This window comes from Neodiprion pinetum, chromosome 4, assembly GCF_021155775.2.
Source record: "Neodiprion pinetum isolate iyNeoPine1 chromosome 4, iyNeoPine1.2, whole genome shotgun sequence".
Lineage (NCBI taxonomy): Eukaryota > Metazoa > Arthropoda > Insecta > Hymenoptera > Diprionidae > Neodiprion > Neodiprion pinetum.
In genome coordinates, this window is record NC_060235.2 from 7,771,830 (window position 1) to 7,786,364 (window position 14,535).

A 14,535-nucleotide genomic window follows, 5' to 3' on the forward strand; every position below is an offset into this window, starting at 1 on the left:
GGATGCTCGATGGTTCCCGCGGGTCGAAACCCACTCTCTATCTCTCTCGGTGTACATCAAGTCTTTACCGGCTTAGTTTCCCTCCGTGGCAGATAAGAGCGATTCTTTTCGACGCCTTCTATCGCAGCCTCGGCTTCTTGTCTTTGTTTTTACCGTCCACCAGACGCCGATTTCTTTCAAACCTGGTCATCTTATCTTTGTCGGAGTGAAGGAGACCTCCTGATATTAGGGATTACTGTTCCAGAAAAAAAAAAAAAAATCGACTGAGTCATGATTTGTGAAAATACCATAAAGCTATTGAACTGACATCAGCAGCTCAAAAAAAAAAAAAATAGGAATCTGATGAATCAAGAAGTTTATTACAGAGTCGAGCCTTTCCAGTTATTTACCCCAATTATGGGGTCCAAGTGTCAGGACAATTTTCACAAAACTATTGTACAGACATGGAGGTACGATCTACGTAAGACATAGTATTACATTGGATAAGAGAAAGACTACATTACGAAGTACACAATCAGTTACAACAATACAATCCGAAGTGGTACTCATGTGACGTTGATCGATCAGGATACCGGGCGGTTTATCAATGAGCGGGAACGATGGGAGGGACTGACAATTTGCCAAGATGATTTGCAACACATTTGTACAAGATTTGGTCATCCCATTTGGCGCCGAACTCGTGAGCCAAGCATTCCTCGATCAGAATGTGATCGTTGCCCCAGTTGTGTATGAACTGAACGTGATTGTGTTCGAGGTGGAAAACCACCGGGGGTCGGCACCTGAGTGGCCATGGGTTTCCGGTAACGTAAAAGATCTCGAGGTTATCAAGCTTCTCAAGTTGCTCCAGCGGTGTGCAGTGGTCGATCTGGTTGTAGGCGATGTCGAGGAGTTCGAGGTTCGGCAGGTGAGCGAATACCTCGGGTTCGATTAGTTTTATGTGATTGTGCCAGACGCGAAGGACCTTCAGGTTTCGCAGATCCTTGATCCAGTCCGTCCTTATTTCGGCAATGCGATTGTAATCGAGAATCAGTTCGTGAAGCAGCGATAATCTTGCGAAAGCGTTGTCCTCGATTTTTTCCAATTCGGAGTGCGTTATGTTCAGATAATTCAGCGTTCCTGAGAATCGCGTAAAACTGTCTGCCGGCAGCGATGGGATTTTGGAATTCAGTATCGTGATCTTCTGAGCTAAGGTCGGTATGACGTTCAATTCCTAAAACGAGAACAAGGTTTTTCTTTCTCACTTTTGAATATTCATTATTCCACCCGCGTCGGATATATTCGAACTGCAATGATTACTCGGATAATTTAAGCCGTGTGAGGTCTGTAATCATTCGACTGACCGTGCTTGAAAGCCATGGGTTTTTTTTTATACTTGAGTCTTCTTATTGTGGGCGGTCAAGTTTCAAGTATGAAAACTCACATTAGGCGAGAAAATTAAATTCCCTGTCCGCTAGATGTATTAAAACTGTCGTTTAACCCTCACACTTCACACCAGCGTCAAAATGACCCCACAAAATCTTCACTGTAAATTTTGTATGAAAAAAATCTCAAGAGAATAATCTGATTTTATCGAAAATATATATTGAAATATGGTAGAAATGGTTTATTCATTCTTTTTCCAAAAATTCAACCTCGATCACTCAAATAAATACCTTTTTTTTCATCCCGCAGTATCTCAATATCTTTTTTCCTCAAATATCTGTGACTCAACCATTACTCATCTAATTTTCAGCTCAAAATATTCAAAACTCAGAGAATTACGATTTTTTGAGTAGACTGATAAATTTTCCAGTATATTGTGGTTCCATGAATTCTTTTTCATATTCAAAATTTCATTTAACTGAAAATAAGTGATTTTCCTTAAAAAATCATAGTTAAAGAGTGTCCTGGAACTATTTTTTAAAGTTGTTCGAATCGATATCTCCGTTTCTACGCAATAATTTTTGATGTGTAATCATTTCATAGGTTACGTTTTGCACGTCTTATTTTTAAATCACGCAGATTTGACTTTCCGTTAAAAATATACCTGGTATATTGCCTCAACAAAAAAGTGTTGGAACAGAACAACTGTAGCTTAATTACTCTGCTTCTATGGTTGTGTTTTCAAATCAATCAATTTGATTCTGATCAAAATAACATTTCGGATCATTATCATCATTGCATATAATAATCTTGTACCTTCTACATTATCATGACGTCCTTTTCATCTCGATAATGGACATTTTGCCTGCTATTGATTAGTTATGGCTTGTTTTGTTCACAACTATCTTCTCCGCATATAGCCCAACATGAATTTTTCCTTTAATCGTAAGCAAAATCAACATCGATTCCATTTAGTAAACCTATACTTTATTTGAAAATGTGTCAATGTCATCAAAAACTATTACCAAATGATTCTTTCGCAATCCATTGACTAACAAATTACTCAAAAATGACTAACATAATCAATTCCGATCCATTGAAATCGGACAGACAATGCAATTTTGGCATGAATCAACCGAAACAGTAATGTGATTTTTCTAATGTTATGTAACAACTCAAAAAGAATAGTGATTTATTCAAATATTACCGCCTGTCATAGAATTTCAAAGAATAAGGGTGAATGTCGGAAATAATCTCAGCCTGTCTACTCAGTTCAACAAATGCCTGAACACCAGATCGGCTTATTTCCCTCCGGATCTTCTCAGCCAGCGTTTCTTTTCGTTTCGCATTGTTACGCCAAATTCACTGGACACTTATTGACATTCACGTTATCATTATTGCCATTTTTCTTGATCATTCTATTCAATTATGTCCCTCTTTCAAAAACATCTTAAATAGTTGTGATAAAAATCTAAACACGGATCAACCCATTCCAATTCATCAAGCGAAACCGTTTTGATTCATTATCAGGAAGATATTTTGTGTTATTTTGTACTGTATAACATTATATGTACTATAATAGACGAACTGCTTGAGAAAAAATTAATTGTACCCAATATCTAAACTCATAATCAACTGATGATTGAAATATTTAATTGAATAAAAATATGGTTAATAATTATGATACATTCAACGCAATACCTTCCATGTGACACCCAATGAGGTGGCAGATATTGCAAGTTTCAATTTAAGAGACTTAGTTTTACGAATTGATCATATACATTAGCGCTCAAAAGTATTTTGATAATATGAAATTCGTTATTACTTTGAATAATCGTTTTTCTTACTTTTCTTTATTTCAACTTTATTTTCGAATAATCGAGAATTAATTTTTAACAATTATGTAGAATATCGAATTTGTTTCAACAAATAATATTATTGATTTCTGTAGTTTATTCTTGCATGTAATTAACTCAATTACCATCTTTGTCAAAATAATTTTAAGGGCTACTGTATTCATTGAGCGCATAATTTGTATACCGAAAACTGTTGATTGTAGGAAATATCTGAACCTGATAATTAAAATGATCCAAAGAATTTCTTCTAGATAATTTTGGAGTTATTTGTAAAAAGAATACGAATGCAAAGGTGCAGTGTGACCTTAGAGACAACTCAAGTTTAATTACAATAATCGAAATCCGCATCATTTCTGCTTGAGCTTGCAGTATTTTTTCGCGTCAAAGAGAGATTATTGGATGAAATTCGGCTCAATGAATTTCTGACCCCCGATGGTGAGTACTTGAAAAGACGTCGCGATAATTACCGTGAGACTGCTGATTCCTTCACATATGTACGACTCTGCTATATCACCCTCTTTGCGTTGGCACTTGGCGAGGCAGGACGCCACGCAAGCTGCGAGCACGATCCCAAAAATTTCGATGCGCATCTTAAAGCTCACTTGGATACTGACGAGTCGAAGAAATCCAGCCCATCTTTTATACCTGCAGCTACGACCGCGTATTAACCGATGTCACGTTAATACACCTACGTGTTTACGCTCCCGGATATTGACCATAACATAAAAATAAGAATGGTCAAGGTTTCCAAAAATAAAATATAAGAGACCAGCCCGCACACTGTTTAAGACTGAATCATCAGCTGTTGTGATTTTTTCGAATCTTGAGTGGTTCGCAGTGTATAGAATTCGCGATAGCTTTCATTGCTCGTTTAATTTGAAAGAATATCTTTCACATTGATTTAAGGATTTTCTTTCTTGCCCTTTGTCGTACAAATAAACGAACATGTTTTCTAGTTTTCAAAATGTTCTAGAATTCACACAACCGTTTACTTTATGCGGATGAAAAATCATCGTACACGTCACAATTCGTATCTGATGTTTTGAACCAAGTAATGCTTGATTCAATACCTTTTTCAATCACAACCAGCATTTTTTACAGCACTTTATGTTTCTTTACAAAGTAATTCGATTACAGGAAATACCATCAAGTATGATCGAAATATTTCGTCGATGATAATTTCTTTTCTTGATTCGCCAGCTGACATTAAAAAAAAAAATGAAAAATGTAATCTCAAATTTCAATTACACTACAGCTCGTGTATTAAGCAGTTTTAAGCTATTGCTCCGTTGAACAGTTTTTAACACCAAAACTCATACTTTGTAAGATTTTTATGAATAAAGTTTCGTGGTTTCTTTCGTAAATAATACTTTCACGCAAGGTTTCAAAAAGGTTCTTCGATGAAAAATTTCCCAAAGAAATACAGCATCGTATATTATTTATTCGGGCATCCTTTACCCGAAAGACAGGTTAATAAAAAAAGTATCATTCTGTCAGTTTGTCTGGCCTCCTGGAAACTTCCACGAAATTCTTGAAAACGGGTTAATATTAAGATCTGAAATTTACACCCAAGTGATCGAAATGAATAATTGCCGAATCCGATTATTTATCTTTTTATTCCAAAACGTTTTTTTAGCGTATGCTTCTGAAAGGAAATATTTGACGTATCAATTCTCGTCAAAAATCGTGCGATGATCTTGGAATTGCCTCGATGAAAAAATCTGAAATTTATATCAACTTACATCAACGTGCCACATGTATGAAAAATTGAATTGGTCTGTGTGGTGGTGAACAGTACCGCAAAAAATATAGCAACTACGGCCTGTTTCTTGCGTCACGTCAGGACAGATGGCTAATTTGAACTCTACCCATCTCCGCTAACGGCGCAAACATTTCTAGTGGATGCCTAAACGCTACCTACACTGTTGCCTCTTATAGCTACTATTCACTGTCACAGGTAATTAATTGAACAGGACGAGAAGCGAGCAGAGAGAATCATGGTGAACCGTTTAATCGATAGATTACAGTGACTCGGTGGAGAAAGGACAGTCTGACAGGTAATCGAAGAGCTGAGGATTGCGAGGAAAATAAGGTTGTATAGAGAGACGAATGAATGGAAAAACTTAGGGGATATTATCTATTTTATCGAGCGATGGAGAAGCAGTAAAAGAAATTGATTAATTAAACAAATGCACGAATGTCTGTAGAAAGAAGGCTTGAATTTGTGGCGTAGAAACATTTTTCTCAGAAAATACGGGAATTTATCTGTGGAAAACAAAAATTATATGCTGTGTGAAAAATTTTCAAGAAACTGAGAATGGTGTTGTTTTCTTCAACGTAAGATTGCGGACGTAAGAAGCGGTTTTCAACTCAATGTATGTAGTGGTATGTGGTGAAGGAAACGACATATTTTTTAATAAAAAGAAGAAAAAAAAATGGTTCGTTTCGATACCACCGAAACCCGTTTTCAGGCATACATTGCAACCTTTATTCTTCGCAGTCTTTCCAAGTTCATTGATATGTCTGATTGATGAACTCGCTTTGTTTCGACAAGAAAGCCACTAATCTGCGTGAAATATGTTTGAAATAATTTCTTGTGAGAAATGTGAATGCAATTTACGCCTACAAGCTGAAACGCGGTGCATATTTGCATGCGGATGCGTGGGAACTGGAGCATCTTCTAGAGAGCGGCACAAAAGTGCTCGTCTCTGGATAGCAGCGATGCTTCCCAATCGGTGATCGGAATTTCACGATCATGTCTCTTTTCGCCAACTTCTTTCACTTTTTACGCAAGAAAAAACCGGCTTCTGTCAGATTCAAGGGTACAATTCGATCAATTGCCCGTCTGAATATCGACTCGATTAAACGGAATTGTGAAAATTCTTAATTCAATTGATACTGAAGAAGCCTACAACGGTTTGGAATTCGCAATATTGTATTAATGTACACATCCATGTGATAATGTGCAATTTTAGGTCATTGGTAAACAATTTTTCGGCCTGAAAGTCAAATCGTCAATGAACTCTGCTTCGGCGTATATTTGAGTGAAAACACGTTTACATCGGCGGGTAAAAAGAGGATAAAAAAAATCATTCTCAAACTGTTTACGATGCGTAGATATTTTAACCCGTGATACGATGCTTAAAGTATTCGGAACTGGTCCTGCAGCTTCAATAGCTGTGCGCAGTAAAATAACAAGGACGGAAAATTTTTATTTACTTGAATAAAATACCAGTTTCCAGCTGTAAAATGTTGGGGGAAAAAAAAAAAAATACAGAGAGTGAAATTCACTTTCAGTGTGTCAAATTGTATTCTGTCAATTGATTGATTTCCTTTCAAGCTCACAGCGCCAGAGATAGTTCAAAACACAGAATGGAAGGATGGCCGCTTTTTAAGATCTATACCATTTAGATTGATTCCATAAAACTCGAAAACTATTTCACAGGATAAAAAAAAAAAACCGGTTTCCGAGTATCTGAGGTGAAGATGACTACGATAATTGGGAGACTATCTAAATGAGATGTTTATTTTAATTAAATTCGAAAATTAGTGAAGGAAAATTCTGGATAAGTTCGTCGGATGATTTAAACTACGGTGTGAAAAAAAAAGAAAAAAAAAATGTCGCTGCCATGGTTTCCACAGTTTCTACAGAATTTGAAACAATTCAAAGACATTCCGTGTTTAGAAAGGCTCGTAAACGAATCGAGCGAAGATTGCAATTGATTCAAACGCTGATTCAGCGTGACCCAGGCTTGATTTTTAACGAGCAATCAGTTTGGCATGGAAATAAGTTGTAAGAGCTTTTTGGCGGGGGTGAAAAGCTTCTGCGACGATATCCGAAGTGGCATCGTTATTTTTAATACCCTCCATCGTGGCCGGAGTTGTGTTTGTGTTGCGTATAGGTGAAAATTATAGGTGTAAGCTTAGGTGTCAGACTGTGTACTGGTAATGGCGCAATAATGCATGCAGGAGCAACAGTTGTCCGGTTGGAGTTGGGCCTGTGTTCGAGCAGGCGGCTTGTTTGTTTGCCACGTTCCCGTTTGCGAATTCCTCCACTACAAACCAGCTACCTACGTTTATATCTCCTCGAGTAAAATACAACCGGCTCTAACCACGTGGTCGCTGCGCGATCTCACTCTGGGTTCTCTTCTTCTTTTTTCGATTTATATAAATATATATCTACTTTCACGACCACGTGGATTTCAAAACGCAACGTCCAAATATTGCTAAGCGTCTTCCAAGCACTGAGAACGTGAATCACTTAGAAATCCTGGACATATCTTATGACATTTTTCAAAGTCTGTTGGGGTCTCACATCAAAATGGTCTGAAATTTCTCCACTTTGCCTCAGACTGCAGTTCCTGAGAATTATTTGAAATCGTGTAAAATCTTAATCGTAGCGGTTTCTTTTCAAACTTTTGAATGTCGTCTAAAATCAATCGGAATATCTGACATCTTGTTAAACTATTCGAGAGTCATTGAACACATTCTATACAGTCTTTTAAAATCCCTGCATAAATATTTGGTACTTGTTGTCCGAATGCTTCATAATCCTTTGAGTCTATTGATTTTAGTCTTAATCGACACGGCTTTTCCAAACATAGAACTCATTAGACTTTGGCTTTTATCTGTACGGTATTTTTTCCTTCTTTCGTAAAATCATTCAAAATCTAGTACAATTTCGTTATATACTCCAAAACGTTATGAAACTCTGTAAATTCATAAAGCCGTGTGAAATATTTATCAGATTTATCACTCTTTTCATGATATCCTATCAAATAGTTAGAAGTCAACCGGAGTCTATTGAAACCCTTTGACAGCTTGTCGATTCGATGTTCAGGATTTCATTCCGATCACGCGAGTGATCGCAGTGATCACCATTGGAGAAATCAGAATAAGTATAGCATACTATAATCTATTCTTGGTGTTTCCTGCAGAGTTCATTGCGTCAACATTTGACGAGTAAAAAGCAAGATCATCAGACACTGTGTATTCGCAGAACACCTTGTAGTCAAACCTGTTACTCGTAATTAATGTCTACACATAAATAGTGTCACGCTGTTGGTTGAATGACACTGCGGTACGTATTACATACGGCATTCAAGGCAAAGCTGTTGCAAGTCCATTGAAAAGTTTCAAAACTGAGCAAATTGTTAAGCTGATTGGAATATCTCTTTCGACTTGTCACGAGTCAACTGATTTGTAGTTGAGCATGGTTTTTGTCGCAAATATCACACACCGTTAAACGATTTTTCAGGATATCCCGTTCGCTTTGAAATTAAAATATTAACTCAAAATGCCTTTATTTGAGTAAACAAAAAACTTTTTGTACGCTTTCGAAATGTTTTGGACATGTTTCGGGAGTTGATTTTTTTTTTCTTTTTCTTCTTTTTACTTCAAAATTTGGAGCTTTCTCGCAATGTGAGAATAATTTGACAAAATAAATGGCGGCAATAGATTTTTAACAAAATTTTATTTCCATTTCATGTACTTGACAATTATTTAATATGCGGTACAAAAAAAAAAAAAAGACAACGAGGACAAACCGCTCCGTGAAAACTGAAACTAAATTGTGCGGGATGCGATGTGTCATCCGGTTTTGAAGACTCTGACCAATGCCAATGGTAAAATTAATTTAATATTTAACATATTTATTCGAAAAAGGAAGATGCAAGCTTTCTTTGAGTGTAATTCTGGCGTTTGCAAGAATTTAACGCTTTTTTAGTGTCCTAGAGAAGATTTGGGAAGTATCAGAAAAGATTTAGGAGAATCTAAAGAGGTGATTGATTGAATAAAATTGTGTAAAAATATCAATTATAACCCATTCTAGAATTATATAATTTTTTCGTGAATTCTTGTACGAAGTTGCTGAGTTTCCATCGAGACTAAAACGTTTTCAGAGGGTTTCACAGTTTTACCCATTGTCTTTCGACAATTTTTAAACGAATTGTTGCATTTTTCGAATGGCAATGCTTTATTTCTTTAACGGATTTGAGCGAAGATTGTGGAAATATAGAACAACATCTTTTATCCATGGATGAAAAAACAACATCGTTCTTTATTAGGCGTGAGTTTTTAACCCTTTTCTTTGTTTAACAAACTATGCGAAAAAACGTTTACGCCAAATGACCGTTTACAAAACTCGCGACAAATACTGCAATTCGTTGTAACAACATATAGAGAATTTTCCACATAATTATTTTACGTTAATTGAGCTACCTACACAAACAGAATGTCCGCGTGTTGCAAGGGGAAATGCTAATAAAAACCTAAACGCCCCAAACCAAACGTTGTAGCAGGGTTTCCAGGAGAACGCTATTACGCGTCGTTTGCTAATCAACTTCTGAACTCCGATTCCTAGAAGGTTGGAATATCAGCAGAACGTTTGAAATACAAACACTTCATCTGGTACGACTGGGAAAATAGGGGTGAAATTTAATTAAAATCTATTTAGGGTTTTCTAATCAAAAGAAAACCGATATTTCCATAGGGAGTTTGGTTTGAACATCATAAAAAGATGAAAAAAAAAAAAAAAACAACGAACAAAAGCAAGTGAATAAATAGGTTGACAACTACATATTTGTTTCAATATTTTTCTTTTCAGTATCACTCGTACGGCGAAAATTATGTATTTTGTAAAAATTTGTGTGTTTTCCCTTTGATCAAATAAGCATCGAGGATAGATCAGTTAGATATCGATTAATACCTCACAAACTGATTTTGCGTTGCAATTACCAAAAAAGCATCGGCAATAGCGCAAAATGGTTAGGCGTACCTCGTTCTTCGTAATCCCAACAATATTCGCACAGTTTTTTTAACGATATCTGTTTTACTGAATTTTCTATCTACTGCAATACCGTAACAAACGAAACTTTTCTCAATGTAAATTGAATTTGAATAAAAAAATAAATCATGATTTGGATTTCAAGTATTTTCGAAGGGAAAATTTTCTAACCCGCTTGCAGATCCGCAGATTTCATTTGTGTCAAAACATTCCTCGCCGAGTGTTCATTTATTAAAAGAACCAACGCGAGCTTGAGTTATATAATGCGATGTGCGGAGTCCTCGGATGATCGATAAATTGTGTGCGGCACGTTGCGTGGCATTAGCCTTTTATGTCATTCGTTGCATTGCGTATGAGTTCTATGGCAAGAATACCTGCGTACTTGGATACCGGTGTGCATGCGCCAGCTCAGCGACAAGAAACTCAGGGTGAAACTGCATCAACTATACATGGCTCTGCATCCGCACTTTGATGTGAATAATTTAAGGGCGTAGGTATCTGCCGACGTGACTCGCATACGCTTTTCAATTATTGAATAAGAACCCTGTACCGATTCTCTGTTTCAAACGTCACGCCTGGCCGGATAGATCCGACCGATCTATAATATCCCAAATCCGGGCACGAATTTCACCGCGTTTGGTATAAAATATTTCACCGATTGATACCGGGTGGCCTTAATTGGCGAACTCGGTCATCTATTCCTGACCCAGCCCAGATCGAATTACAACCGGAGAACTTTGTTCCACCTTTGACCTTTCAACCGATCCTCCAACGTCCTCTTCTCTTTGACTATATTCAACCCCACCAAAATCGTCACGACTATTCGGAGATTCACGGTAGGAGTGGTAATTTTCATTTTGCGCGAACCGCGAATCAAGTTTCATTGCGAGGGGTCGATAACTATTTGATAATGACAAAAATGACGCGTTGATTACGAAGATTACAGCTAGACTACATGAATTAGGAATATCACAGAGATTCCCATGATTACAAGGGATTGCAAACATTACGGGGATCTTGAGAACTTCAAGCGATTACAATGGATCACAAAGTTAACGTAAAGAATACAAAGTGATTACAAAATATGACTAGGGATTTCAAAGATTACACAGGACATAAAAAGATTGCAAAGACTAAAAGAGGTTGCCAAGAATACACGTAATTAGAAAAATTACCAGGATCTTAAGGATTAAAAGTGATTACAAAGGGTCACGATGAATTTCAAAGTTTACATGGAATCGCAAATTATTGCAATGGATCACAAAGATAGCATGAAAAATAAAAAGTGATTAGAAAAGATTACTTGGGATTTCAAATATCACATAGATTATGCAAAGATTTAAAAGATTTTAAGGGGTTATCAAGATTACAAGTGATTACAAACATTACAAGTGTGTAAAGGATATTGTGCAATTGCAAGGGATCGTAATTAATTACACGAATTACATGAAATTGCAGGTGATTACAATGAATTACAAAGATAACATGAAGAATATAAAAGGATTAGAAGAGATTGCAAGGGATTAGAATGGACGAAAAATTTCACGAAGCGTAAATGCACTAGAATACCAGATTACAACAGTAATTGAGCCGTCGTGTAACCGATACGAATGTTTTATAGTCCTTCGTTACTTTCTCGCTAATGACCGTTTCAACTGAATGTTTGAATGATATTTGAGAACGCGAAAGTGCTTTTCTCCAATCTCCTTAAAAATCTAATCTCTACGGATATCTGGGGTATAATTAGAATCCTTATATGTAATAACAGTCTGTGAAATCGGATAAATCGAACCTGTCTTTCCTTTTCCGTTGCGGTCAAAGTTAACTGTCGGAAAAGAAACTCAACATCAGGTTATCCATACAGTCAGCTCCGCTAAAGTCACGAGTCGAGAGGTGTTGAGTATGAAAATAAAGATGCGAAACACCGAAGATGTATTTACGCGTAACGTATGGGAGTGTCGATGAAACTGCGTTGCTGAAAAATACATAATACGAGGGATTTACGCGGCGCATTGCTCTTCGTCCGAAGGTTTGAATATTTGAATACTTATTCACGCGTATATACGCGTTACGGGGATATCAAGATATTAAAGTAGGTTTTTGCTTTGTCATTTACTACGCATGTTCCGAAAGGCGGCTATCAACGCCGGGTAAGAAAAATTCCATTAATAATCTGAGAGGAAAAAAAAGATGCCGGTATGGATATTCAGAAGCAGCAGCGACGTGTTTTGTCAAGTGGTTATTCGCGGCGGTAGCGGACAGATTAATGAACGATTTCCAAAGCCTGTCGTGCAGCGTCTCGGTGAATAATTTGAATGTAATTTTCTGTTTTTGCGAGTTCTCGCTCCGTTTTAAAATTCTTGTTGGAAATAAGCCGGTAATTTCTCCAACGGCGAACGCGTATTCCGCGGAAAACTGGAGCGGCCTTCCCGCGCTCGTCGGTTATAACTGGATGTCCGTTTAACCTCGTTCACCAGGTCGCTCGTTGGATGGACGATGGGAAAACGTCGGTCAAGTTAGCAGTTGAGTATCGATAGAAGTGCAGGTACGTAGCTACCTACGTAGGTTCGATGCAAAGAGCGACGTGACTCGGTCTGCCAGGATTGACGTCAGTTTCAGTTTTAAAATAGTAAGCTTGCCCGATTTATTATTCAAACGGAACGATAGTACGACATGTGGAAAGTTCGTTTCAGACACAGATATTCATACTTAAGAATAGAAAATCAATCGATGCCGCGACATCGAGGATAAGTAGTAAGATTTCCCCACGCATTCGAAATCGGCGAATCAGGCTTCGAACATAAGCATTTTTATTATTCAACGGGTAAGAGATGATCTCGAAATAACATCCGTACGAATATAATCAACAACGGTCAATTTCAAATAAAATAGTTGCAACTTTCTGCTTATCAGAAAGTAATTCCCTATCGTTTCGCGTACAACGATTCAACTATTTCGAGATACGATAAGCGTACGAGGGAAATTTTTTCAGAATATACAAAATTACATTTCCATTTTTCGATTTCGGTAAAAAAAAATTCGACAACATTCGTCGCCTTATCAGAAACGAAAATTAGTCTATTGATTTATCAAGCTCGCAATTATATTCAGATTTGATCAGCTGCGGACGTAATTATTTCAAAGCATGAGAAAGATTTTAAGGATCTGAGAAAAATAAAAGTTACAATAATAATAATAGTAATACTCCTAATAACAAAAATTGAGTATAAAACGGTGCCGTTTCGAGCGAGCACGTTGCGTGCGACAAGTGACAATCAATCAGATTGTAGATTAAGGAAGGAAAGCTTTTTGCCATCGCAAATGAATATGGTAATAATATTCCGATCGAGGTATAGTTGGGTCAAGGAAAATGAAAAAAAAAAAACATAGAATAATAAAGTGAGAATAATAAATATCCATCGACTCTGCAGACACGGATAAAACTCTGTGCGATATTTCTAATCTCTAGCGAAAAAGAGTTTCGTGAAGAACAAAAACAATGGAAGACCGTGAGAATAAAGACAAAATAATTCTCACGTTAGGAAAAAATTATCGAAAATTCCGTATATTTAAAAATAAATATTTGAAAATGTTGTGTTTTTTCAATTCAAACGCCTGAAAACTTTTGTAATTTCCAGTCTTACGTAAAAAATGGTGGTAATATTTTTGTAACTACGTTTCTTCTGAGATAAAAGTGAAATTCTTTGCTCGGGAACGATTGTTCCATTTCCCAGATAAAGTTTACCTTCAAGTTGAGTCGTTTACTCAAGACTATGACCACTGGTTAAGCCATTGCACAACGACAACAACCAGTCTTAAGAAGAGTTACTAGTAAACCGAATGAATTGAGCTTTAAGCACTCAGAGCTACGATCTGGTATCAACTATCCGCTGTATCGGTAAAATGAACTGATTTTCGTATGATTTCAAGGAAACAGGAGGAATTGACATCGTTCAATTTACAGAAATCTGCCAAAACTTTCATTTTCCTATCAAAATTGATCGATTTGTTTTACGATTTGGCACGTACCAAGTTTTTCTTTCTTTTTTTTCTTTCATACAACTCATTGCGGAGCTGAGTTTATCAAACTTAGAGGTTATTATCATTCTGACTGAAAATTAGTTGATGTAACTTTATTTTCGAACTGAGTTTCAGTGTACAACGATCTGTGTATGAATGTGAGCATAAATTTCTAATTCAGGTTAACCGAGTATAAAATACATGCTTGAAAAGCCATAGTTACAAATTAAAGTAGAACTCGCAATAAAGTTCGTAAAATTCTATTTCGAAGGAGGAAAAAATTGATGACGGAGTTTCGCATTCGAAACTAGAACTTCTGACGTTTGATATCGTTTAATTCCGATGCCCAGTTATTTGAAATTAGACTTTATAAAAGTTACATACACTCAGCTTCGAAATTCGTACGAAATTTTATTCTGAAAGTAACAAGTATCAGCACTGGACTGTCATTTTCATTCGATGCATTCGGTGAAATAAGAGACCGAAGGCGTTGTCCAGGTAAAAAGTAAATTT

General features: G+C 36.7%; 1 protein-coding gene across 1 annotated transcript; it reads right to left on the bottom strand.

Annotated features, from left to right (window-relative positions):
* Positions 1-346: 346 nt before the first annotated feature.
* LOC124216042 (phospholipase A2 inhibitor beta-like) lies at positions 347-3,830 on the bottom strand. The gene is made up of 2 exons (XM_046620096.2): positions 3,686-3,830; positions 347-1,210 (listed from the first exon to the last, which is right to left on the bottom strand). Exons 1-2 carry the CDS (start codon positions 3,806-3,808, stop codon positions 584-586), a joined length of 750 nt encoding a protein of 249 aa, XP_046476052.1. The 5' UTR covers positions 3,809-3,830; the 3' UTR covers positions 347-583.
* Between the last annotated feature and the right edge of the window lie 10,705 nt (positions 3,831-14,535).

Bases quoted from the DNA above. Each gene is read 5' to 3' on its own strand.
- LOC124216042 (XM_046620096.2), bottom strand. From the start codon at position 3,808: ATGCGCATCGAAATTTTTGGGATCGTGCTCGCAGCTTGCGTGGCGTCC. The intron at 1,211-3,685 runs GTAATTATCGCG...TTCTCGTTTTAG, and splicing joins AAGGAATCAGCAGTCTCACG to GAATTGAACGTCATACCGAC.